This window comes from Micromys minutus (genome assembly GCF_963924665.1).
Source record: "Micromys minutus genome assembly, chromosome: 6".
Classification (NCBI taxonomy): Eukaryota; Metazoa; Chordata; class Mammalia; order Rodentia; family Muridae; genus Micromys; species Micromys minutus.
Window position 1 is genome coordinate 67,361,612 of NC_137975.1, and position 26,991 is coordinate 67,388,602.

General features: G+C 41.4%; 1 protein-coding gene across 1 annotated transcript in view; it reads left to right on the plus strand.

The window, feature by feature from the left end:
* The window catches only part of GLI3 (GLI family zinc finger 3), a gene marked incomplete at its 5' end in the record, with an annotated part of 245,223 nt that overhangs the window by 133,152 nt on the left and 85,080 nt on the right, over positions 1-26,991 (plus strand). Inside the window, one exon of the mRNA XM_080917905.1 lies at positions 3,893-3,998. Coding sequence (XP_080774031.1) covers positions 3,893-3,998 — 106 coding nt within the window. The remainder of the gene's footprint in view (positions 1-3,892; positions 3,999-26,991) is intronic.

Genomic DNA, 26,991 nt, shown 5'->3' on the forward strand with positions numbered 1-26,991 from the left:
CCCATGCATCCTTCTCCTGATCTGTTTACTGACAGCAGGCACAGGGTGCAATGTTGCTACCTCTGGTCTTGAAACAGTCTCAAGGCCAGACCCATATTGGTACCTAAATCAATCAGAAGGACATGTGCACCTGGAAGTTTACTTCTGTTGATTTCTCATCTACTGTCTCCTGGGCAATCAGGGCACTCTGACATCATTTGGCGAATTACTCCTTCAGGGCACTAACTGAGTTGACTTTGATCTCTCCTTTTTTAATCTACATTTTTTGTATGTAAATTTGAAACCTTAAAAGACAATTTCCCAGGATGGCATCCAAGAGATCTTATAGCCGGAGGATACTAAAACTGTTTCCTGGGAGAAGGCTGTAACTAAAGATCAATCTCCACTTGTCCTTGGCTATTCCCTGCTCATAGGTTTTATGATGAACACATGCTGTTGTGAGGAGACCTAAAACTCAGTGCCCCTCACTTCTAATGAGCCCCCTAATACTTACTTTTTGGCAGTGTGAAAGCTGAACACTGACAACTCTACCCAGCTCAAATATTTTCACTCTGCCTTTCTATTTAAAGACACATCAAGCCAATTACATATTCATAAGGTTGAAAGGCTTACACTAGGGGCTCTGCTAGGACACACCTTTCAAATCTTGGTTTCATATCAGAGGCTTCTGGTATCACAGTCAAACCTTATGTAAGTTTGTAATAAATCATCCTTACAGCCAAGCCTGTGTATAGTGCACTGCTTCCCATGGCTCTGCAGACCCACCCCTACCTACTGGAATTTTAATTCCCTCAGTAAAATTGATTCCACCAGGTCTGCACATTATTCTCCCTGTCTTCCATTAGCGCATTAGTTTCCTGACAGTAGGGTACACAGCACTTAGCAGCTAGTTTGTGGAACCATCAGTCAGAAAATTGTATGATAAATAGGAGGTAGCCAGGTTTAGTGGCACTTCCTTCTGCTTCAGCAGTTTTTGCCTGACTTTGGGGGAGTCGTCATGGAGTGTTTTGTCACATCCCGGGGCAAACGATGGCCACGGCGCTGTGACATATTACACATACATTGAGTTATGATGTACCCCATCTGCACTGCTCATGTGTGAAAAATAAACCTCGAGGTGGCAGATTATGACGACTGCTGGCAACAGGGACATATTTTGGGTCTGTGATGGAATATGCTACTGATGCATAGAAACAACAAACCAAGAGGCAAGGTGAGGCCGGTATCTGTGGACTGGGGTTGTCTTCTAACGGCTGTTGGGATCACTCCCGTGTGATACCACACGTTAGAGGGGTGCTTGCCCTGTGTTTTATTCCTTACCATTTCAGAGTACGTTAAGCATGCCTTTGAATCATAAGAGGGGTTGTCTTTGCCAGTCCCCCCCAAAATGTAGCTTAAGAGGAGTGACTCCATGGGTAACCCATTAAAGCTACGATTGTTCACACGTGCCTCAACAATCAAAAAAAAAAAAAAAAAAAAAAAAAATCCTGTTTAAACTTAACCACTATAGAAGGGTATGAATTGGAAACCAGCAAACTAAAACAAATTGTTGATCACCTACCTGCTTTTACCCTAGATATGAGCATGAATAATAGGGATGTCCTTTAGAAAAGTTTAATCTAAAAGTTCAGACACATTTGGTGAGAATCTGGATGACATTTCAACTAGTCTGAAAGACTGTTCCATTTAGTTTTATGTTGTCTTAAGGAGCATGGATAAGATAACTTTCATCAAAACTGGTTAAATAAAATAGGATATTTTGCTTTTTCTATTAGGAATAATACTTGGTTTCCTATAGGGTTGCTTTTCATCTAAGGACTACTGAGATAAGCATAACATTGAATTTGCCACATGGCTGAATAAACATGTACCTGAAACTCAAACTTAGGAAGCCATTGCAGGAGAATTGGCTTACATCCTTTGAGTACTGATTGTTACTTAAACCACGGTAGGTTTTTTTTCATGTGTACTTATGCATTCTGGGAGGTGTGATAAGTGATTAGATCACTCCACTGGATGCATTTCCTTGTGATACTACAGTGACACTGATTTGATAATACCAAATTAATTTCTTCTCTGCTTCTAAACTGTTAACTCCCTCCTTACCCGACATTATAACAGCTACCAGCTTTCACTAAGGAGCATTGCTTACTTTCACAGACCTCTTGTGCTATTTGCTAGGTTTAGAACATTGAGGAATACTAAAGAAAATGGGATTTTTGTGTCCCTTCTTGTATCTCAGAGTTTTTCCCTCACACATTTTTGTTCTCAGTATGCTTAGATCTTTAAAGGAAGGGCCACAAGGGGAAAAGTTGGGGGTGGGGAAGGAAGTGAAGCATAGATTACCCTCTAAGAGATAAACTGAAGAACAAAAATGGGGCACGGATGTAGAAGGAAGAAAATGAGATTCTTCTGAATTCATCACGGTAGTAGTCACCTATTACTATTAAACCTATAGTGGGATGATATCATTATATAACAAAGCAGGGTGAGCCTATCATTGGATGAGAAGGAAAGGTAGGTGGGGAAAAGTCTAGGGAAGCGGAAGAGGAGAAAGCAGGAGATTCAAGAGGAGGCAATATGGAAGCAGATGTGGATGTTTCTCTCAGCACATCTTTAGATGGATAAGGTTGTTATGATTATTTCTAAGGGCCTCTGTGCATCAATGCATCAATTTATCTTGTCTAGGTGGGGAATTTATATCTTTGTCAGCTGGTTGTAAGCTTATTGTGTAGAGGGATTATTAATTGAAAATTTAATGTATAAACCTGTTTGATAAACTAATGATCATGGAGTCATGTTTTCAGCAGGTTGTGGAGGAAAGCGAGTGAAACTAACATGCTGGGCCCGTTATAGGCCACCAGGGACAGAAGCAGCGCGTGGGGGTGTGTGTGTGGAATGAACCACACGTGAGTTTTTAGAAACAGCATGGATTCTCTAAGATATGGCTCTGCAGGAGCCCACACTATCTCAAGATAAAAGGTTACCATCATTTTGTATTTACCACTGTATAGGTCCACTTTCATTTGTGAATTGATGTTCTCAGTTGAGGTGCATCATTGCTGCCTCGGGAGGTACAGTTCACATACTTGCCTGGTGTGCTTGTGCAGTTAGTGACAGCTTTGGATGCACAGAACCAGGCTTCTGTCTGACTTGCCTTTAAGCCTGCTAATAATAATCTCCAGAATCCTGGAAGTAACCGGGTACCATAGTAAATTTTGCTCTCTGTACATATCAGTCCCCAGGAGGGCTCTGCTGTGACAGCTGACTGACGGCGCTCAATTTAAGAATCATCTTCTGGCATATTTACTATAATATCACTTAGCTCTGGTGACAAAGGTACAGGTTTCGGCCTCTCTTATTTTATCCCTTGATCTAGGACAAAACATTTGTACTAAAGACCAGTCATACTTGTAGCTCTTAATAACCATTGACATTCTGTTCACTCTTATGTAGCAGATCAGTATATTTTTTTTAAAAAAGTCATTTTTCAGATTTGAAGAGACAACGGGTACAAGTAACTTTTGGTAAGAAGATTCTGTAAGAGTAGAACACACACACACACACACACACACACACAGGACGTCAGGAGCTAATGGACAGTTCGTGCACAAGAGCAGACAGGAACTATAGGCTCCATCGAAGCCAGACAAAGATGTTAGATCCCTTTAAAGCTGGAGTTACAAGCGGTTTTGAGCCACTGGACATGGGTGTTAGGAATCAAACTCGGGTCCCTCTGCAAAAGCAGCAAGTGTTTTTAATCATTGATCCGTCTCCTTGGTCTTAGCTCTTGAAATTCTTAAGAGAGATTTGGTACAGCAGAGTTCCCTTCAGTTGAAATGCCACCTCAAAGTATTCATTTTCTATAAGGTGTACTTTCTTTCCTTTTCAGACCCTCCTCATCTTTTTCCTGCCTTCCACCCTCCTGTACCAATTGATGCCAGACATCATGAGGGCCGTTACCATTATGATCCATCTCCTATTCCACCATTACATGTGTAAGTATTAAAATGTGACCCATTAATGAAATGGATCCAAGCTCTGGCTTTCATGCTTCAGGACTCTTTGTTAATGCATGTCTTCTGGGCTTTGAAGGTGTGATAACAGTGTCAGTTTTACTCTTATGACATAGTAAAGCTCTATCTGCTCCTGGATTCACGGAATCAGATCTGTGCTTACTGAGGACACTGGTCATACAGTTTAGCTGGCCACTGTTTGCTGGATATTTTGCTGTTGAGAGACAAACAGTTGTGTGTCATAAACCTAAAATTAAAGCTTTATAAAGTTAAACTTTAATGCAGGTTTGCCACTTACAATATGTGCTTGGTTGTGATTTGCGTTGGAAGTTCTACATGCTATAATTTTTGTTACATGAAAGTTCTGACCAAGGATTAGAGTGGATCAAAACGAAATGTTTATGGAAGATTTTCAGAATCCCCATAGTCCATATTCCAATAGTCACTTGATTTATGGGAATGTCACCCAAACAAAATGGCAAATGTGATTGAGCACATGGTTTCACATAAGATGAAAAAAAAAAAAAAGAATGTGTGATGAAATGTATTTACTATTAAAGGAAAAAGAAAGTCTCATCGAAATAAATATTATCTCACTTTGATTTGAAGGGAAAGAAAAAAAACCCACTGATTTATACACTAACAGAATATCCTGGAGTAAATTTGAGAAAACTGTCATATAGTCTAATAACTGGATGCACTCTCTGGAAGGGGCTATCCCCTGATAATGGACTTGGTACACATGTAGTCATATGTAATAATCACCTTCCTTCCTGAGATGGTGAAGTTAGCAAAGCACAAATAATACTTTGAAGAATAATGCTGGTTATATAGATGCTAGATTGCATCTCTCCGACTATTAGTTACCGCTGTGTAATTATATGGTATGCTGAAGAAAAATGAAGTTGTTTTAAAACAAGTCCTCCTCTGTGAACAGAATTAATTGATATTAACAGTCCTAACTGCATGCCCAAGTACACATATAATATTTTACCAACCGGTTTTTGGATCTATCTCCCATTACTGAACTGTAATTTCAGTTCAGATTTGCCTGGAGGTGAGTAATAAATCTGCATGAAGAACTTCTGTAAGCATTGGAGGAGAAGTGGGTATTTACAGAATGTGGTGACTTATGCCTCTTTTGAATAGAGTACAAGAAAGTGTTTAGAGGGTTCTGAAGCTAAAACTACACTCACATACTGCCAAAGAACCAAAGGAAGGTCTGCTATACAAAGGGAAGGGCATTCCTAATTGAGTTTGCAAGGTGACCTGTGGCTCACCTGGTCTTGTAGAACCCTTATGGTATGGGTGGGACCACCAGGGTTTTAGTTGGTGTTCTATTGTGTATCTAGTCACACTTGACCTTAGAGAAAGAGATCGCTCATTCCTCCATCTTTCTGATGGAGTCATTTAAACCAAATGTTCTATGGGACCTGAAAGATTTCCAGTTTTTCAAAAATCATATACTAGATAGTTTTTTAAAAACTGATCTCAATTACTATTCTGATCTCTTTCCTCTGGGCTTATTATATAGTTCATTTTGTGATTAAATTCAAATAGGAAGTTACCAATTAGAAACTGCACCTATTGGTCCACTGGCAGTTATAGAACAGCAAAGCCTTCCGTAACCTCCGTTGTATGTTCTAGGCTCTGCTTGGGTTCATAGCATAAACAGAGTCAAAGATAAGGTAAGTTATGTGTGGAGGAGCTGAGAGTCGGCCATGGGCTTTTGTTTTAACTGTGACTTTGAGCTGGGATTTCTGAGCTCCCCAGTACTTTCTACTTTTTTTTCAGCCAAGTTTTAAGATACTTAAGCAGCAATTGACTAAATTGTTCTTGTGCAGCCTACATGTATAATTATCAAAGAGTTATGATGTAAGGCAGGTTGACAATTCTGAGTTTCTAGAGAATAAGTCCTCGAGGGCCCTGAGAGAATGTTGTGTCTGTGGATGTGAAACGTGGCACCTCATGTCTGCAGTTTCCTGGGATTATTCATATCCTCTTGCCCTAGTAGATGCCTGGGTGGCTCTGACTGAGATTATGACATGGGCTCTCAGAAGTTAGAGCAAGTCGCATCTCCCTGCTTCTGTAGCACTGTGCTCTCTCCACACTGTTTTCTTCTTGCCTGGTAATTTGTTAGGAATTGTGTTTGGGGAACGTGCTCAGCATATGAACAGATAGATGTGCCGATGGTTCTCGGTGGATAGCTAGGCTGGTCCAGCCTTTGACGTAGTGGCTAAGTTATCAGGATGCCTTAGGCTTGCCACAAATGTCTGCTGTAGGCCCTGGCAAATGTCCCCTGATGCGGTCCTTGCACTTGACTTAAACAAAGCTATCTGCTTTAGGAAGAGCTCAATAAAATAACCTCACGTAAAAATCCGAAAAGGCTGGACCTCTAAATAAATGCTTACAGTTAATGTAGAAGGTTACCAAATTTCTTCTGGTCTGGCTCCATGGTAACCCAGCTGTCTGTTCCGCTTCTATCAGGTGTGGGCACACCAGTGATTGTTAAAGCCGAGGATGTTGATAGTAAATGTGGACCCTCTACCCAAACCTTCCCGGCATTAACTGTAAAATATAAAATGATCTTATCCAGAATTTGAATTTGAAAATGCTTGCTGTATAAATTGTCTTCTATAGAGAAAATGAAGCCAGGTGAGCTCACTAAGCTTTTAGAGTGAATATTTTAATTACAGGAAGATAAAAGTTGGAGATATTCTCATTATTTTGTAAACATGATTGTTCTTCTGGTGCCAACTTTAGAAACTAAATTATGAGTCTCTGAAAAACAAGAGCCTGTGTTGATGGAAATGCTGACAGACCAGTGTTTGGAAGGATGGCAGGCACTGCGGTAATTATGCTATCATATTCCATCATTAGAGATTCTATTGAAAAGGTTTATAAATTGCCTCTCTTTTTAGATAAACCACCCTATATTAAGGCATCAGTGATATGGTGGAGAATTAAATTAAAATCTCATAAAATGAAATATGTTCTGTATTAGCTGTTTGACACTTAATTTGCCTCTGAATGAGTAGAGGAAATCACAAATTAACCTGCTTTTGTTTTTCCAACCGTGGCTTATTAGGTGTTAGAACAACTGCAATTATAGCCCAATAATAACCCAGAAGCCTTATAAATATGTACGGAAATATGTCAGCCTGTGTTTAAAACCCGCGTTTGTTACATGAGATGCCTATAGCTTACCCTCCTTGCTTGCACACTGTTGTCCACAGCTTATAGTTGAGCGAGGAAGCTTGAGGATAGAAAATTAAATGGACTAAAATCCAGTCCTAGAAATAATATATTAAGATTTATTCATACTTCTTTTAGCCCAAAATCATGAAATTAAATTCAGAAGGTCATGCTCTAGGTGGCCGCATTAAACTGCTCTCTGAAGTGGGCATCATGTTTATGTCATTCAGATAGTTTCTTAAACATGGAGTGTGAGAATTCTTTCCTCATCTTCCGAGTTGTTCTGAATGAATTCACCAGGCTTGTGTCCACCCGACAGAAGGAATGTCTCTTTCTCATTGGGATAATCCCCGGTTTTAGGTATAGTTAAACAGTGTCCCAGGAAAATCACCAAATTCCACTTAGCATATTGTTGAAGCCCAACTGGTGTGTCTGTAATAACCCTGAACCTGGACACACACTGCAGAGATGAGCTAGAGGCTGCAGTTCAGGCCTCTCTGTTTCCTGGCTTGAGTTGCTTACACCAGGGCTGTATAAGACTGTGTCCACAGTGCTCTATTCTGTGGGCCTTAATAAAGCCCTCTAGACTACATGTTACTACTGGTTTTGAAAACTTCTTTAAGAATGCAGACAGTTGTTTAGCTTTATCTCAAACCTCCAGAATACACTCAGATTTTCAAGTGGCTTTTTTTTTTTTTTTTTTTTTTTTTTTTTACAGCCGCAAAGAATGTGCTACTGGGTTTTGAGTTTGTGCACATTTTGAGTGTGTGTATGTTTTAAGTAATTTATTTTCGAAAGTAGGCATGATGTATTTTTAGAAGCTGGAAGTATAAAGTGTTTTGAATTGTAGTATGATTTTATTCCCATTCATGTAGGGTTCCCAGGGTGTGTTGGAGTTCATTCTGTATGTAAAAACTCATTGAGCCAAGTTTTCCTCACTCATGAACCAGTACAAATCCTATTTTGGACTCTCCTGTAGCTTTCTACTAAGACCTGCAATTGATTTCCCAAAGCTGAGTCCTTAGCTACTAATCCATTGAAATAATTCAGGCCCCAGTGGTCTGATCTTCTTGCTGTGGCACTGAGGGCCCTGCTCTTGTGCCTTGGGTGAGAATGGTACCTCACTGGGCTGCACCTCCAGACAGCATGCAGACACTGCTGTGTATCAAGCTCCACCTCACTGATTCCCTTTAGAAAAGCTGCTTTACCCTCGGGGACCAATGAGAAAGAAGCACTCTCCTGGTTCTTTCCCTTAAGTCAACGTGGCTTACATGGAGGCTGCCCAGTTCTCTGCAGTCACTCTGAGGAAGTAGCCTGCCTCCTACTGCCCAGAGAGGATTACAGGGAAGAGCACTGACATCAGCTTTGAGTACACTGGGACAAGAAAGGTTCTGCCCCTGGAGTGACACAGCCTTTGGGGCTTGAGAGCGGAAGGTGGACAAGTTTAGAGAGTGGTTATATTCCTTACTTCCCAGAGAGAGAGAGAAAGTACAAGAAAAGCTACCCCAAATATGGCAAATATCTAGAGAAAGAAGCAGTAGGTAGATGACCAGCTAGTCAGTCTCCCTGAGCCACCGAGCTCAAGGTCCTGTTAGTGCCAGCAGTGCGTATTGTAAGTGCATGTGATGCTCATCCTTAAGATGGGTGCATGTGCAAACGAGTGGCTTCACCTCATTTATTCTGAGGGAATCCTGGACAAAGATATGGAGAGCTAGCAAAATCTTATATTTGGGGCATAGCTGATTTAGAATAATTTAATAGCCTAATTTAAGATGAGAGCAGAAAGCATTTTTTAATATCCTCCAGTATTTGGATCTACTGTTCATGATGCTGAGACGTAGAGTAGACTAACATCAGATTACAGTGAGAACTGTAATTACATCTCTCAAGGCCAATACTGTGTGTGTCTTTGCTTATGTGAGACTGAGTCCATGCTGCAAACCTTGTAGCTCCTCAGTAATTGGTTTTGTTTAATTGTTTGTTTTTAGCGATGAGAATGGACCTCTGTTGCTTGGGTCACTGCCATCACTTTTTTTTTTTTTTTTGCTCTTCCTTTTTGTTTGTTCCATTTTGTTAGAATCTGTTTCCTCATGCCAACAAAACTGACTCTCACAGGAGTGAAAGATCCAAAGTGCTTGATTGCTAAGTTTTCATTAAGAGTTCCTGTCACAGTGGCGAACGCTTCCCATAGCCAGGCTGATTGCTTGATACTATTGTAGAGATCTGTTGTCTCCTAGCAATGGGGACACACACACCCACACCCACACCCACCCCCCACACACACTATACATACATACACGTTACTATTTTATATAAAACCAAAATGTATTCAGTATGCACACATTCATTGCAATATATGTATAAATATATACACACACATACAGACATGCACATTCTACAGCAGTGCATACTGATGTCTAAGGATTTTTAGCTATAAAAAAAAACCTTTTAACTCCAAAGCCTGAACATATATGTGACTTTTATAACACTTTTATGAGCAGAGATCATCATGTTTTCATGTTACCATCTTTCAGAAATATTAGCACCCACTCTTCTCAAGGGTATTGATATATTTATATATTTGCATATATATTGCAATTGGGTGCAAATGTTACAAATACCAAAGTTTTATGGATAAGGGACAAAAGAAACAAACAGTTTCCATCAGAAATAATAATGGCCAAAGCTAATGCTGATTGATGACTCACTGTATGTTAAGGACAATTTTAAGGCTAATTATCTCCTATGGTACTTACCCCAGCCCTATGATGGAGGTTTTATAATTAGCCCCATTCTAAGCTTATAACATAAGAACGTATACAGCTTTTGGAGCGGGTTACGTCTGTATTTTAGTTCAGGGATTGGGATCCACATTCATTGCCCATGTTGCTTTGCTCAGTTAGTAAAAGTGAATAGCACACGCTTTGCAGGCCTGGGTTTTACTCAGATAATTCTGTCAGCACCTGGCTCCTGCAACATGCTAAGATGACTGAGTACAGGACACTCTGGAGAAGTGTTATAAAAGCCACATACATGTTCAGGCTTTTGAGTTAAAATTTAGACTTCATTGTACACTGCTCTAGAGTATGTGAAGGTTATGGGACAGTTTACATACAGCCACAGGTGTGGCATACCTAATGACTTTTGACAAGGCTGCATTAAAACATGCATCCATAGGCAGCACCTACTCTGAACATCCAGTAGAACTCAAGCCCCATTAGCTCCAGTGTTTATTGTCCTGGAGCCTTTTTTTCCTTGTGCAACCTTCATGCTTGCTTCCTCGCTCATGTCTTCCCACTGGGATGTCTTTATATCAGACTTCTCCTGGGAACAACCACCTAAATGACTGTGTGCCACCTGAACCAAGCCTGGTCCACTGTCTTGAGGTTTTATGGAGAACAGTGACATCCACCTAGTACAGTTTCTATAGCAACTGTTCACAGTGAGGGTTGGGGAGCAGCAGAGATGCTCTGTGTGCCAGCCCCTGTCTGGGAAACAGCCCTCTCCATTCTCACTGTTCTCCACTGTGTTTCGTGCCTCACATGGTACTCTACAGGACCTTTTGGCGATTTTCACACCATTCCCAAGAGTTTTCATTGTATGTCATCTCACTTCAGAATAGGGACTAAATGTTTGGTTACAGCTTTTCAAAATAAGCAGAAAAGTTTAGGACCTTCGGGATCCGCGTGTCACCGACCTTCACTGTCGGCATCCACCGTGGGCTTGAACACCTGACTGAGGTCACCTCCTAGACTTTTAGAATCGTAATGGGTAGGTAGCACACGCTCTGATCAGCCAGCCCACATTTTCTCTTCACGTTAAGAAACGAACGCACAAACAGGTTGTATTCAAAAGGTGTAATAGTTCTCAGCTTTGCAGTATTTCTGATGATTGAAATATTGAATCTGTTCTTCAATGGCAGAGAAAGCGGGCCCTAATTACAGCGTACGTTCACAGAGCCCGAGCAGCAGCTTCTTGGGAAAAAAAAATTCCTGTGTTCTTTGTGCTGTGCTCAGCACCACGGTCTGGAGCAGATATTGACTGAGGCATTCACAGTCATTGAACCGGAAGCTGGCAACTCTATAGAAGCTGCTGTCAGACCTGTTGTGGAGGCCTGGGAGGTACCGGACTGTAACCGAACTTTTCTTCTTTGGGTACAATGCTTCAGTTCTTGTTAAACCTGGCTTCAGAGAAAACAGAAATTTACTGCGTTCATTTTATTTATTTTTTTCAGAATAATGGGTTTTAAAAATTGAACTTTAATAAAATGTATCCTAGCAGGAAGACGCTTGGGAGTTTTTCCATCACGAATATTGTCCTGCCAAACCCGAGGGCAGCACTTCCTTTGTGGCCACCCCTCCCTTAAGTGTAAGAGCTCACTTTGCAATAACCTAAAACAGGTGCTTTCTTCTAGCTGCCCGGTTAGTTCATTTAAGTCCCTTCCCCAGGGAAACAAGGGCCTAGAACACAGGACTGCCTGTCTTCCATTCTTGTTACTACTATATCCCTATACCTGCCCTGAGGGGAATTCACTTACCAAGAAGATAAAATGTTAGCAGATATGTTTCTAGAAATGGCTTATGAACTCTTTGAACATGAAATGCTAAATTAGCTGCATTTCGCCTCTTGCATGATGGGGACCACTGCAAGAAATGAGCAGGACAAAATGTTTAGTAAGATAGCATACTTTTACACGTTTGCCAGGTAACCATGCTGGGAAATTTTTGAGACGTAATCTTGGCCATTTTCGTTCTGATGTGGTGTCTTCAACAGGCATCCCAGAGCAGGCGCGGGTCATCAAATTGTGTGTTGGTTTCTTTGCTTCTGGAGTAGTGACACTGAACCAACTTTGAAAAGTCTGAAGCTGGAGGAAAACAGGCAGACAACAATAAACTCTGAAGTGGGAAAAACACCAAATATAAAATGAGAACTAATGATTTTTTTCCCACTTCATACTTTTTTTAAAGGACTTTTTTTTTTCATTTAAAAATTGTGTTAGTTGTAAGTTTTGTTCAGTGAGTTTGGGTCATTGTCATTTTCCTTGCCTAACTCTTCTTAGATCCACCCCCCCACTCAGCTTTGTCTCCCCTCCTCCCCAGGACCAGTTCTGCTTGGGATGTTTGGTTGATTACCAGGAGCTACACTTTTAAAGAAAACGGCACCTTGTCTTCCCCCAGCACCACATTGAGAGGCAGGATTATGTGCCCAACTCCTCCCTCCATGCTGGGACTTGATCTGGTTTGGGCTCACACAGGGTTTAGTCTGCTGCTGCAAACGCTCTGAATTCATGGTGCAGCTGCCCTGCTCTTTCCAGAAGAAGCTGTTACCTTGTGCATTGCCTCTGCTTATACTCTTTACACCCCTGTTTCTACAGTGATCCCTGAACCTTGGTAGGTCAGGGGAGAGCATATATGTTTTCTTTAGTGCTGGATATTCTGAAGTCTTAGTCTCTACCAAATGGTTATCTGTGGATCTCTATGTAAATATCATTTACTGAAAATAGAAAGCTTCTGAGGTGAGGGTTGTGGTAAGTCGTGAGCACTCTGTTTAACGCTGTGTCTATTCAGGAACGTAATAGTTAGGCTTGCCTAGAAGGCCTATGACTTGTCTGGCCATAGGTTCTCAGCCTGTTAATGGGACATGGTAGGGATTTCATCTTGTGGAGTGGGATTTAAATCTAACCAGAAACTTCCATGATGGTTGTGTTTGTTTTGCACCAGAGGGCATGGTTTGTCGGGCCACTTTTCTCCTCCAGTAGCTTGCATTTTGTCTGCAGCACCATGAAAGCCAGTATCTGAGCCATCTCTGTGGCCCAAGTCCTCTGTTCTTTGACCTCCATAGCAATTTTGACCTCCATAGTTCTCACTTAGGACTGTTACAGGGACACAATCATGACTTCAGTTTAAAGATTTGAACAAACAGTGGAATAAATTACACTTCCCTGGGGGGGGGGGGCGATGGAGAAAGAAAAGAGACAAGGGAAAGTGGGGTAGGGGAAGGCAAAAGAACAAAACAAAGAATGAATGAAAAAAAACCCAACTATAACAAAATGAAAAAGCACATTCAAAACAAAAACCTGACGAGTATTTTGTGGGCCAACTACTCCTGAGAGTGAAGCTTGCCCTGGAGTGTGTTGATAAAGCCAACCTCACTCCACTGGACAAAACTGCTGTTCCCTCTCCCAGCAGGTATCAATTGCCAATGGCTATTTGGTCAGGGGCGGGACTTTGTGCCCACTTCTCCCTGCTGGGGTTTTGTCTGGCTAAGCTTCTTGCTATTGATGGGTATTAACAGGAGACCCTCAGCGGGACAATGCGGAGACTTTGGGGCATTGAGTCCTAAATGGAATGTCTTTATCACACCCATCCCCTCAATACTCAGAGATCTACGGGGAAGAGAGGAAAGACAGTAAGAGCCAGAGGTGGTGGATAAGTCCAAAGAAACTGTTTTCCAGACACAGCAGGAATGATGTACATACAGCTTCACAGGAAGTGTGATAGCATGAGTTTTCAAAGGTCCTTTACTGCTGACTCATATCTGTAAATTGTTTCTAAGGTGCCTGGGGACCTGGTTTGAGGCACTCCAGGTAGCAAGGGCTTAGCTTACAGGAGTTATGTCACATGGGTACATGCATCTTTTACTTCCTGGAAATAAGTTAGATGCTAACCAAAAGTTATATACGCGTTGAAATGTATTCTGATAATATCCAAATCTTGCCAAATGTGTAAGGGAGCAGGGTAGAGGGAGCCACGTGACTCCTCCCCACTTGCAAAAGAAATCATGGAGTCTTATTACTCCAGTTTCCCTTATACATGTGGAAAGCCTTGGTACTTTACTGTGAACTGCTTCTCACTGATCAACTAAACTACAGCTTCTCAAAAGAACAAAATCCTCATATTCCTAGCTCGAAGGGTTTTCGGCATGCGTTGTAAATATCTGGGGAGTATCTAAGAGCACGTTTTCAAACCTCAGTACCAACGGGCTGGCCTGACTTCTAGCGGTTGCTCTGACTGCTCACCTCTCATCTGTTGGGGCAGCAGTGATTAATTTAGACTTACATTGGGTTATATTAGTGTTGTGTGACCTGCCATGATAGGTGTGGTTATTGCTATCTTAAAGGTCTTTATTATGCAACTGCAACTGCACACACACACACACACACACACACACACACACACACACACACACTATGCCCACTCCTGTTCAATTTTTTATGGTAATTATTCCTTGTGACTTGGCAGTGAAATCCTGCATAATCATGCATTTTAATGAAAGTAGTCAGGCAAAGTAAAGGAGGCCATCTTGAAGTGTTTTAATCTCATTTAAATGGCAAACTCCTCTGATTCTGGTCTTTAGGCATACAGCAATACATGCAGCCTTTGCAGAGGGAGGGCTCCCCAACTCAAGATTCACTGGGAACAAATGAATTTTGGTTCTAAAGCAGGGACAGCCTACTGCAAGAAGCTTCTCGGTGTAGGACGTTCATCAATGCAAAAGTGACACTGTGGTGGATTTTGTATACTCTTTGCAAGAGTCCTTGAGCATTTCAGGAGTAGCTCCTCATTCATAAAAGGAAGGCATCAGGCTGTAAGGATTTGACCTGGCCGGTTCCTTCCCGGTCTCCTCTTTGTGACTTACTTTTGTGATCTGAAGCGAATGTACATTGCATCATATTGAGCTTGGGATGAATTCTCCACCTTCCATTCTTCGGCCTAGGGATGGATAGACTTGGGTTAGGCAGGTCACTGTCTGCTGCTTCTGTTTGTCAGAGAGGAGGGATTTGCCCTGGAAGAAATGGAGCTGGAATGGGAAGGAAAAACAGAGTGCAGTCCCTCCCCCAGTGTGTAGAGGGAGGGAAGCCTTCCTTGGTCTATTTGCTTTCCAAGGGTCTTCTTTGATGCAGTCTTTTCGTGGGCACCCACTGAAGTCTCAGTGTACTCAAGCTTTAGAAAAGGCCATTGGCCAGCCTTTGTTTTCTTTGTTGAACTGTTTATTTTGCTTTCTTCCCACGAGGTCCACTGGCCCTGCTCTGACAGTGCTTTTCTGCATGAATTGCATTCCTCTGAGCCACAAGTCTCCTAGTTCTTCCAGGCCATTTGACTCTGGCCTGTGTGTTCAGTCTATAGCTTCCATCTGCCCGAGGTCTTGGCCAAGAAGAATACTGGCTGAATAACTAACGTGGGGACCTAAAGGCATGTTTTTCAATGTGAGCGCGAGGAGTCTCGGTTCATTCAAGTTTGGAGCCTGGCTATTCTGCTTTAAGATCAGTGAAGGAAGAGCTGCTAAGCCCTCGGCTTTCCTTTGAAAGTGGAGAAGGCAACTGAAGGCTGATAGTGCAGGTTTGCCCTCCTCATGTCCAATTAGTACGTGTCAGCTTTCCTGTGGGGTGCTGGGGGCGGAGCATACCCACTCCATCTAAGTGAAAGCCACCTTTCTGAGCTATCTCATAATCCTTATTTTTGAATTTTAGACATTTATACTTGTAAACTTTGCCGTCATGTACAAAACTGCATTGTCTTCTCTGTGGAAGTAATAAACACAGAAAGTGTGCAGATGTCTCAGCCATGGTGATTTCCTTCTCTTCTGTGTATTGTTTCCCCTGAACAGAGAAGAACGCCTGAATTCAAAACTATGTCTTAAACTTCATTAACAATAACAGGCAACTGATTTTCTCACGCATTGTATGTCACTGCTGGTGTCAGTGGTATAGTTAATGTGGTTTGCAAAATTCAGCCACCTTAAGAGCAAATTCCTGGGAATGAAGTGGGAATAGATACAATGAAGATACAGTATATACATTAATATATGTCCACTATATATGTGACCAATATATGCATATGATTAAGAGACATTATATATACCTAAGCCATAGATTTCTTTCAGATTAATCTCTCTAGCCCTGCTCTCACGATCTCATCCCATTTTTAAATCTAGGAACCAGTGATGGGCACACACAGAGCACATAATATTTCACATAAGCCAGAGGTTTGGCAAATGGTAGGCTGCCCGATACATATCTAATCATAAGCTCACGTTTTTGCAGCTGTGTGTCTTTCCCCTGAACCTGGGACTCTGGAATGGGGGCATATTTTATCACTGGTGGTAGGTTTGTTGTTGTTGTTGTTGTTTTTACTAGTGAAGTGGCCCCTAGAGGAAGTTTCATGTGTCTCTTAATAAGACTGTTTGGTTTTCATTTCCTTTTTGGTTCATGGATTATAGTGACCAAAAGCTTGTAAAAGAAAGACTATATTTGAGAAGAGTTTTTAGAATTCTTTTAAAATTAAAGCAAAACCTAAAAGTGAGACAAAAATATTTCTCAAGATCCTGAATCTTAAAAATAATGACATTTTAAAGCTGAAAACACGTCCTAGTTTGTTTTTAGAAAAAAAATAAATTCAAAAATGTTTGCCTCCTCTCCCCCCAAGATCTCAGCTACTGTTTCCTAAATTTCACAGTGATGAACTTTCTTGGAAAACCGCAAAGTTAAAACATAAAGAGAAGGCTTCAGAATGCTTCTGCTGCCTGCATCTTAGAAAATGAAAAACGAGGGGTCCCTCAGCCTGGCAGGGATAAAGAGGAAAGCATGAAGAGCAGTGGTGTGCGGTGTGTCTGCAAAGATGCATAGCACAAGCTCTGAGAGGGTAAGGCTTCATGATTAATGGTGTTTATTCTTGACAGAAGCCTCCTTTATTTATCTGCAATACAGTTTAGCGATTTTATCAGGCTCCTGAATGAAAAATATTCAGTCATACCAATATTGCAGTGTAAATTGAGTAGAGTCACTTTTTATTATATCTTTTTGCCTTATCATCCACACAGTAATTTTCTAGCAGAGGTTTGATATGGAAAGGCTGGATTTAGTCGTACTTGACACAAAGCCTCTTCAATTTCCCCTAAAAGTTTAGGCTTAGAAGTGTGTGTGTGTGTGTGTGTGTGTGTGTGTGTGTGTGTGTGTGTGTGTCTTATATATAAGGCACTCTCTCTTATTGAAGCAGTTTGAGGATTTGAAAGAATAAAGATAAACCATACAAACCTGCGTATGGAAAATGGTTAATATAGAAATATGTAATGGCTGTAAACTCGCTGTACAGCTCCACTGCTGGGTGAGCCTCTACACTGAAGCTTTGTTTGGCCCAGGGTCCCACTCTGCTAATCCATCACCATCAAACCTCCTCAGCATCTCTTTGGGAAAAGACATCAAAGCAGAGCATGAGGTGTCCCAGAGAGGACAGAGGACATCAGTAGCTGCAAAGATGGCAGTGCTGTCACTGGGATGGAGAAAGGAAGAGGGTAACCCGGTTTCTGATGAATGATGGAGCCTTACTTTTCTGGCTCAGAACTCCAGGCACACCTGACTTCAGTGTGAATGTCTTACCTTTGAGTATGAAAGTAGACTCTACACGAGGTCAGGATTAATTTCATGAACTCTAGAGTTGTGCTTTTAATTACTGATCTTGCACCCAAAGTGACTTCGTACATAAAACAAATCCAAGGTTATTGTTTCAGGGTCTTAAAAATATCTATTTATACAAAAAAATGCAAAAATGCTTAAAATTTGTTCTTTTATCTTTGGTTTTTAAAATAAAGTTGTTTAAAAAAAAAAAAAAGAACCATGTAGGCTCAAAAACAGTATGTACAAGAAAATACTCAAATTAAAAAAAAATCTATTTATCTAAAATTCTTTTTAACCATCAGCATAAATAACCATGGAATGAGTTATTTTTTAATGGTTTTTTTTAAAAAAAATCTTTGTATATTTTAACCTATTTTTTTTCCTATCCCTCAAGTCCTCCTAGATCTTTTCCCCTTCTTTCCTATTCTACTTTATTCTCTCTCTTAAACCAACCAACCAAACAAACAACAGAAGGAAAAGCCAGTAAAATTCAGGGAGTTCTAGTTTAGTTTCTGTTGGCCAACTGCTCCTGAGCATGAGGCAGTATAGAGTAGCGTGGTTGATAATGCCCAGTGTTACTTCACTGAAGAAAACCGATTTCCCTTGCCTTGTTTCCTAACAGCTGTTTGTAAATATTTTCTTGGCTAGGGGTGGGCGTTTGCGCCCAGTTCCTTTTCTTTATGCTGAGATTTTTGTCTGGTTTGATCTTTTGCATGTCTTGTGCATGCTGCTGTGCTCCATATGTGCACCAGTTCTCCATGTGTGTACCAGTGCTCCCTATGTGCACCAGTGCTCCCTATGTGCACTAGTGCTCCCTGTGTGCATTAGTTCTTTATATGTGCACCAGTTCTCCATATGTGCACCAGTTCTCCATATGTGTACCAGTTCTCCATATGTGCACCAGTGCTCCCTATGTGCACTAGTGCTCCCTGTGTGCACCAGTTCTCCATATGTGTACCAGCACTCCCTATGTGCATCAGTGCTCCCTATGTGCATCAGTGCTCCATGTGTGCACCAGTTCTCCATATGTGCACCAGTGCTCCCTATGTGCAACAGTGCTCCCTATGTGCACCAGTACTCCCTGTGTGCACCAGTGCTTTCTGTGTGCACCAGTGCTCCCTGTGTGCACCAGTGCTCCATGTGTGCACCAGTTCTCCATATGTGCACCAGTGCTCCCTATGTGCATCAGTGCTCCCTATGTGCACCAGTACTCCATGTGTGCACCAGTGCTCCCTGTGTGCACCAGTGCTCCATGTGTGCATCAGTGCTCCCTGTGTGCACCAGTGCTCCCTGTGTGCACCAGTGCTCCCTGTGTGCACCAGTGCTCCCTGTGTGCACCAGTTCTCCATATGTGCACCAGTGCTCCCTATGTGCATCAGTGCTCCCTATGTGCACCAGTGCTCCCTGTGTGCACCAGTGCTCCATGTGTGCATCAGTGCTCCCTGTGTACATCAGTGCTCCCTGTGTGCACCAGTGCTCCCTGTGTGCACCAGTGCTCCCTGTGTGCACCAGTGCTCCATGTGTGCACCAGTTCTCCATATGTGCACCAGTGCTCCCTATGTGCATCAGTGCTCCCTATGTGCACCAGTACTCCATGTGTGCACCAGTGCTCCCTGTGTGCACCAGTGCTCCATGTGTGCATCAGTGCTCCCTGTGTGCACCAGTGCTCCATGTGTGCACCAGTTCTTCTGTGGAGAAAAATGTGGATTTAAGGCTTATTTCCCCCTTATAAGTAGATATTGTGGCTCAACTCAGATATTTCTGCAAAATATGAAAGACGGGCTTCTTCATTATTATGAGGATGTGGCACCTGGACCAGTTCCAGAAGTTTTGAAATTGTGGTTAGCTCTTCGATGGTACTTGGCAATTTGCTGGGTGACTACATGTTTTAAAATTAAAATATTTTTATTTTTGATATGTATTTTCTTTTGGACCCAGGGTATTCGTTGCCATTTTTGTATGTTAAGTAAATTTTCTTATAAGCATGTGCTGAATGTATTTTGAACACATTATCAACTCCTCATGTACCCCGCCCTCTGTTCTCTCACTGCTGTTCATCTACTTTGTTCCTCTGAACCAGTGCCTCTCAGCCTTCCTACTGCTGCGACCCTTTGACCCTTTAATACAGTTCCTCGTGTCGTAGTGACCCCAACCATAAAATTATTTTATTGTTACTCCATAGCTGTAATTTTGCTATTGTCATGAATTGTAGTGTAAATATCGGTGTTTTCCAGTGGTTTTAAGTGACCCCTGTTAAAGGGTCATTTGACCTATAAAGGGATCAAGAGCAGCCGGTGGAGAACAGCTACTTTAAACACTCCCTCTTTTTTCTTTTTTTAAATCAATCTCTCTCTCTCTCTCTCTCTCTCTCTCTGTGTGTGTGTGTGTGTGTGTGTGTGTGTGTGTGTGTGTGTGTGTATGAGAAAGAGAGACTGTCAACAGCAGGTACTCTGTTACTATTAGAGGGAAAAACTCTCTCTCTCTCTCTCTCTCTCTCTCTCTCTGTGTGTGTGTGTGTGTGTGTGTGTGTGTGTGTGTGTGTGTGTGTGTGTGTATGAGAGAGAGAGACTGTCAACAGCAGGTACTCTGTTACTATTACAGGGGAAAAAAAGCAGGAGAAGCAATTCAAGATATAAGCATAGACCAGGATGTTCTGAATAGAACCTTAGTTGCTCAGGAAAATTTTCTATTATTTTGTTGAAAATGTCTTAAGTTTTTACAAGGAAATAACCTTCTTTTTTTTTTTTTTTTTTATGCCCTTGATTCCTAGGTTTGGTTTTTTTTTTTTTTTTTTTTTTTTTTTTTTTTTTTTGTTGTTGTTGTTGTTGTTTTATGGTGGTTTATTCATCTTGAAGTTTGTACTCATACTTGATTACTAATTTATTAATTTATCTTTTATCCATTTGAATGTTTCATTTTCTCTGCCTTGTTTTCAGTCTTTAATATTCTGTTCTTTCTTCAGTCCATGCCTTGGTCAAGGCTTTTATATTTTAGGTAATACGTTTTTCATTTAAATTTTTTCAACTTATTTTCTTTTCAGTATTTATACGTTTTCAGAGTTCATCTTTTTTTGTCTTATATTGTCTTTGCTACTTTCCCAGCTATTTGTGATCTATTGGGATTCATTCAGATATTTGTTTTTGTTTTTTAATCTCTTTGAACAGTCCTGTAATGACTCCTTTGAGCTCTCCAGGACTGCATGTGGTTCACATGGAACTCATGCTTCGGGACAAGTAGCACTGAGGGCTTGTGCTGCTCAGCTTTTTGTTCACTTATGTATTTGCATTAGAAGTTGCACATCTGGAGTTGGGTCACTAATTGGATGTATTTGTTCTTTTAAAATGTGTTCATTTGCTTATTTATTTTAAGTCACCCTGATGGATGCTTGCTCTGCTCAGTAGGGTCCTTGGTGTTGTAGCCTTGGGGTTATGTTTTACTCTGCTACAGGGGCAGGTGGGACTAGAAGGTTCATCAGTATATCGCAAAAATTAGAAAATTGTCTGCAAAGGCAATCACTATCAACGTCAAGCCAGCAGTGATGGTATAGTAAGAGTCGAATTAAAAGTCAGGGATCCCGCCAGCACCATTAATTTAGGGAGACAGGAGAAATAAAAGCACTGAATGCACTAACTCATTATTTATTGTGGATATGTACGGAAGTGAAGGAGGCAGCAGTACCAACAACAGCAACAAGGAAACCCAGGGTTAGACGGCAATAGTGCTGGTTTAAAGCAAAAAGTAGAGAAGATCCATTGAAGAGGAAACGGTTGGCGTGAAGAAGAGGATGTAAGGAAGCCCGAGTGGCAGTGTCGCTGAAACAGAGAAGCAAAGACAGAGAATCAAATGGCACCCCAGGTTCTTAGGGAGGCTCAGCTGCAGGAGCCCCACCTTCCTCATTGACTACCCTGGGCTTCCCAGTGTTGAGACAAATGGAATAGGAAGAGCAGGGACCATGGTGGACCAGGGTGATACATAGAGTCTAACTGGCTTCCTGTGTTGCCTGACTCCTGCCCCTCTGATTCCTGCTTGGGCAACTGTACCTTTCTTTGGGACATCGGGTGGCAGCTGATATTCTAAGCACGACGTGGTGTAACAGAAGTCACAGGAGCACAGGACCAGTACCAACAACTGGAGACCAGTGGTGTGCCTGGCACCTGCAGGCCCGCCCGTGAAGTGCTGTCCACTGAGCTGGGGTCTTTTGGAAACGGTGTCCTTGCGTTGTTTGGCGCTGAGTCTGCTTCTTCTAATGTTCATCTATGTTTTGAGCCACTCAGTCTACTGAGCCATGGCTGGCTTATTCCAGGACCCACCATCTCCTCTGTGTCCTGGGCCTAATGCCACAGAGACCCTGTAACTATACTCCTAACTCAGCAGGGGTCCTTTTGAAGTGAGACCCACAGCATATTCACCCCTTGCTGGATTTTCCTTTTCCTGCTGCTCTCTATGATACACCGATGGCTACTATACAGATGTCTTTAGCCTGTCTGTCCTGAGCTGTGTCTCCTAGAGTTGACTGGCTAGAGCTCCTTTCTTGTTGTTCCCTGTAAGCTGGCTCTGGAGTTTCCTGCTACAGAAGTTCTGTGTTTTATTCCATGTAAGGATAAACACTCGTAGGCCATCTGACTTCTTTCACTATCATTGTCTACATTATTCCTGGAGACTCTGGAAGACTGTACCCAGGGGTTGTTGACTGTCTTCCTCTCTACAATTCTAGGACCGGAGCGCTGTTTCAGTGGTTAAGAACACTGGCTGCTCTTCTAGAGAACTCTACTAGAGAACTCTAGTTCAATCCCAAACATCTGTAACTCCACTCCCAGGAAATCTGACTCCTTTTTCTGGGCACTGAAGGCACTAGGCACAGGCTTGGTGCACAAACATGCATGCTGAGGAAACATTCATACACATAAAATAAAGAAAGAATAAAATAATGAAATATTTTTTAAATGCCTGTTTTTAAAAATAAAGAAAAATATCAAAATTAGGAGGTAACTGACTACTTGGGGAAATACACATTCAGTTTTCTAAGCATGGATCAGAGCGCTAAGAAGTAGGTACCATGTGGGTGCTACTAGAGACTGCCCAGTGTATCCAGTAGCTGGGCTTTAGAACAGCTGGCTTTAGAACAGCTAATGTCCTGTGAGGCCAAGAAAAAATAAAACTATCATAAGCATGTGGTAGTGAGGAGACTGCTCTTTCCCAGGTAACCCTTTGGTAGTAATAGCAGCAGCAGGATGAGGCTTGTAGCATTCGGTGTTTACAAAGCACTTCCCATCTGACAGATACCAGGTGAATTAATTGCCTTCTGTTCTCATTAGCTCTTTCTATATTTGTGCCTTTTCTTTCTGAGGTGCAAAGATCTTAAGTAGACGCACACTGATGTAACCAGCAAATATGTCATAAGTAAGGTCAATGGAAGTGTATCCTTAAAATTGTTGACTGTACTCTGCCGCTGTCTGTGCCATAGCCTCTTGGTTCCAGGGCTCTGCTGGGGATCTTGGAACAGAATCCCTGCACACATGAAGGAAACTGCCTTATGAAATGCAAAGTGTATTAAAACACTTTGGTGTCTATTTTCTTTTGTTTGTTTTGAGGCAGGGCCCCTCTACACATCCCTGGCTGTCCTGGAACTCACCACTTTTAACGTGTTTTAGTGTCTCTTCTGTTGCTGGAATGACATAACCTGGAATAGTTTGTTTTGACTCACAGTTCGAGAGCCCATCAATGGAGCACTTGGCTATTTAGCATCTGGGGGTGGGGGGTATCTCTAACACTTCTACCTTCTTAAGACTTAATCACTTATTTTTTTATTTGTGTGTGTGCACATTTGGAGGTGATTCAAAGTAGATGGGTCTTTCCTCTTCAATTAGCACAATTAGGACAGTTCCTTATAGGTTTGCTCAGGGACCTGTCTCCTAGGTGATTTTACATTCTGTCTGTCTAGCTGATAGCACTAACCATCACGTTAACTATATTGCTAGTTACACAGTACTTTTTTTTAAAAAAAAAAAAAGATGTCTTTTTATTGCACATTGCAAAAGTGGTACGTTTGTATAGGGTATTGGTATTACATTTATTTGTTTGAAAGCTAGACTTCCTGAAGTTATGATTTTGGGTATAATATACATCTATGTTAAAATCCAAACTCTTTATTTAGAGGACATTCTGTTGCCTGTCATGTAAATGAGGTCTGCTGGCTTGCCCACTAATTTTTCCTTTTCCTACCCTTGTTTCTAAAGTGTTAAAGGGCAGGCAAGATGGCTAAGCCAGTGTAGGTGCATTCCACCAATCCTGATAGCCTCAGCACAGTTCCCATCCCTGGAACCTGTGAGGTAGGAGGAGAGAACCAATACCTCTAAGTTTTCCTCTACCCTCCAAGTGTGTGCCATGATGTATGTTTGTGTGTGCTCATACAAATCAATAAAATACATAGTTAAATATGAAATTAAATGTAAAATGTCATATTCATTTAGCTCTTTTTCTTCTTCTTTTTTGTAAAGTTTATTAACTGGGTGGGAAGAACTATTAGAACGTCATCTCGCAAATATCAGAACATTATCTCCCAAAGACTTACTTGAACCAGTAGTATGTTCAGAAAAAGCCTTTTTACAAAAGCCAAAAGTGAAAGAGAAAATAAAAGAAAGAAAGCATTGTACACCATAATCAATTGAACAGACTTTTACTTAATTTTCCAACCTTGGAAATTTAATCTATTAATAGAGATAATTGTAGAAACATTTTTATCGAATTGATCTTAGCAATCATCTCTGGGCAGACTAAAATCTGTTTTAGCTGCATCCCACTGGCCTTATAATGTAGTACGTAGATAGAAGGACACGCATCCATGAATGTGATGTTTCTTTGCTTCTCTATTGACAAGAAACTTCTGATTTGCTTGAGCAACAGCTTTCTCCACTCCCAAAACTCATGTGCGCAGTCTCTACTTGGCACTCAGACCACTGACTCAACAAGTCTATTTTTGCCCAATAATAGCAAATGTTATATTATTCGTACTACTTCTAAGGTTAACAAACTTTTGTAATAAACTTTGTAAAGTATTAAATATATATGTAGTTTGTTCTAAATTTACCTGATGGCACAAGCTATGAGAAACTTCCATACGTGCGGCACTGAGAGAATTGGCGTGTATCTTCTGGAAAGTGAGGACCAGCATGTTCAGAAGAGCGCACACAGTGTATGCATGCAGCTCAGTGCACTGAAGTGAGTTTCCGTAAGTAAAGGCATCCGCCGATTGAGCAAGACTACAAATAGAACACTGCAGCACTTCTGATGTCCATGCTGTGCTTCACTGTGCACACAGGCACGACTCTTCTAACATCCTTATGTTGGTAACACTAGTTCCAGGTGTTATTAAACTTTGTATAAATTACTATACTACCCGTAGTAATCTTTTAGCTGGATAGTCTGTCCATATTCCCTCACTGTAGTTTGTTCATTTCATAGCTTTGCGACGGTATGAATTATCCTGTCCTTGTTAGCAATCCTACCACTTGGGCAGGCGTTTCTAATTTTATAGAGGATAAAGAGTGTTTCAGTGATCTTCTAGTCCAGATGTGCATTTGTTAGTTGGGGGTATGTTGCTGGATAGTATAGTACGAATCTACTCAAATAGCCAATCCACAGCTCTGATCTCACAAAGAGGGTACAGCCTGTGCTAATGGTGGCTGAGCAGTCTCACTGTCCACTTCTTTGCCTCCGTCATTGCTTATCGTTTTTATCACGGGCAGCATGAGTGTGATGTTAATAACCCCATAAAATAGATGAACTTGTGACACCCAATTTGTTTAGAGAAGGATAGCTAATTCTAACTGAGAAGTTCAGCCCTTCTTGCAGTGGCTTTTTGTTCGTTTTGTTCTTTGGTGGAAACATAACACAGTATACTATTAAAATGCTACAATAATCCTCTATTCCTTTTATTGTAATCTAGTTTCTTGGCCTTATAAAATTAGTCTTAAATTATAGTTGTAAACAAAAACAATTTTATATTGTTTGATTTCCTTTGGGGAGGTCATTAAAATACTCTCTACTTGTCTCAGACTGTGTTTTCTGCACATTTCTCAGATTCCTATGGGCATCTGGAAACAAAGTGGCATTGACTCCCTAGGCCTTGAACAAACCACTGTAGAATCTGCAGAGGAGACTTTCCCTACATGGGTACCAACTGGGGATACTGGGGCTCTGATCACACCCAAGACGCAGGGAAACCGCCCATCCTTTCACCCCGGCCCTGTGAGCTCACTCAGTCTTTCATGCAGTTTTATTCACCGAGCCATTGCCATATTACTTTAATCCTGTGCTACAACGTGTGTGGCATGGTTTATGTCTGGTTTTAAGCCAGTTTGAAATATCATTGTTTTTCCTGCATATTTGTTGCTTGTTCTTTCTGGTCTCTGCAACTGAGCATACAGTTTCAGAATATGAAGGAAGAGCAGCATCAGTAACCTTTACTTCCACTCTTCTGTGGATCCACTGAATGTATAAGCCAACAAAAGACAAGTCTTCCTTCCTTCCTTCCTTCCTTCCTTCCTTCCTTCCTTCCTTCCTTCCTTTCTTCCTTCTTTTTTTCTTACTGATACTTCAATCATCAATCAAATACGTTTAAGAACAAGTGTGACAAATATTTACCAAGGTAAGTTTATAATAACTCATAAAATACATCCTATCTATGTATGTTTTTTGTGGCTGCCTTTATATTTTTTTCTATAAAATTCATCCCTCCTTTTGTCATTATTTTGGTTAGTGCCTTCAAACAGCCATGTCTGCTAAGTCTGAAGAGTTTAACCTTTTTTCACAAATGTGTGTCCCATTACAAATGTAATAATGGACAAATGAGCTATCAACCAAGGCTTTGGAAACTCTGTTAGGTAAAGTCACAAGTGGCTTTAATGAAAAACTGATCCATATACTGTTTGAACCATTTCAGTGTAAGTTATGTAGGGGCACATCCTTAAGAGTTTCTTCTTTTAGTGCATGCTGACAGGAGCCTGACATAGCTGTCTCCCGAGAGGCTCTGCTAGAACATGATAAATACAGAGGCAGATGCTCGCAGCCAACCATAGAACTGAGAAAGGGGTCCTTAATGGAGGAGTTAGAGAAAGAATTGAGAGAACAGCAATACTAATCAACCAGAGCTCCCAGGGACTAAACCACCATCCAAAGAGCACACATGGATGGACCCATGGCTCGAAGCTGCACATGTAGCAGAGGATGGCCTTGTTGGGCATCTATGGGAGGAGAAGCCGTTGATCCAGTCAAGGCTCAGTGTTCCAGTGTGGAGGGATGTCAGTGTGGGGAGGTGGGTGAGTCAATGAAAAGACATAAGGAAAAGATTGCTTATCACTAAGTGAAAAGAGGCAAGTGAAAGGCTAT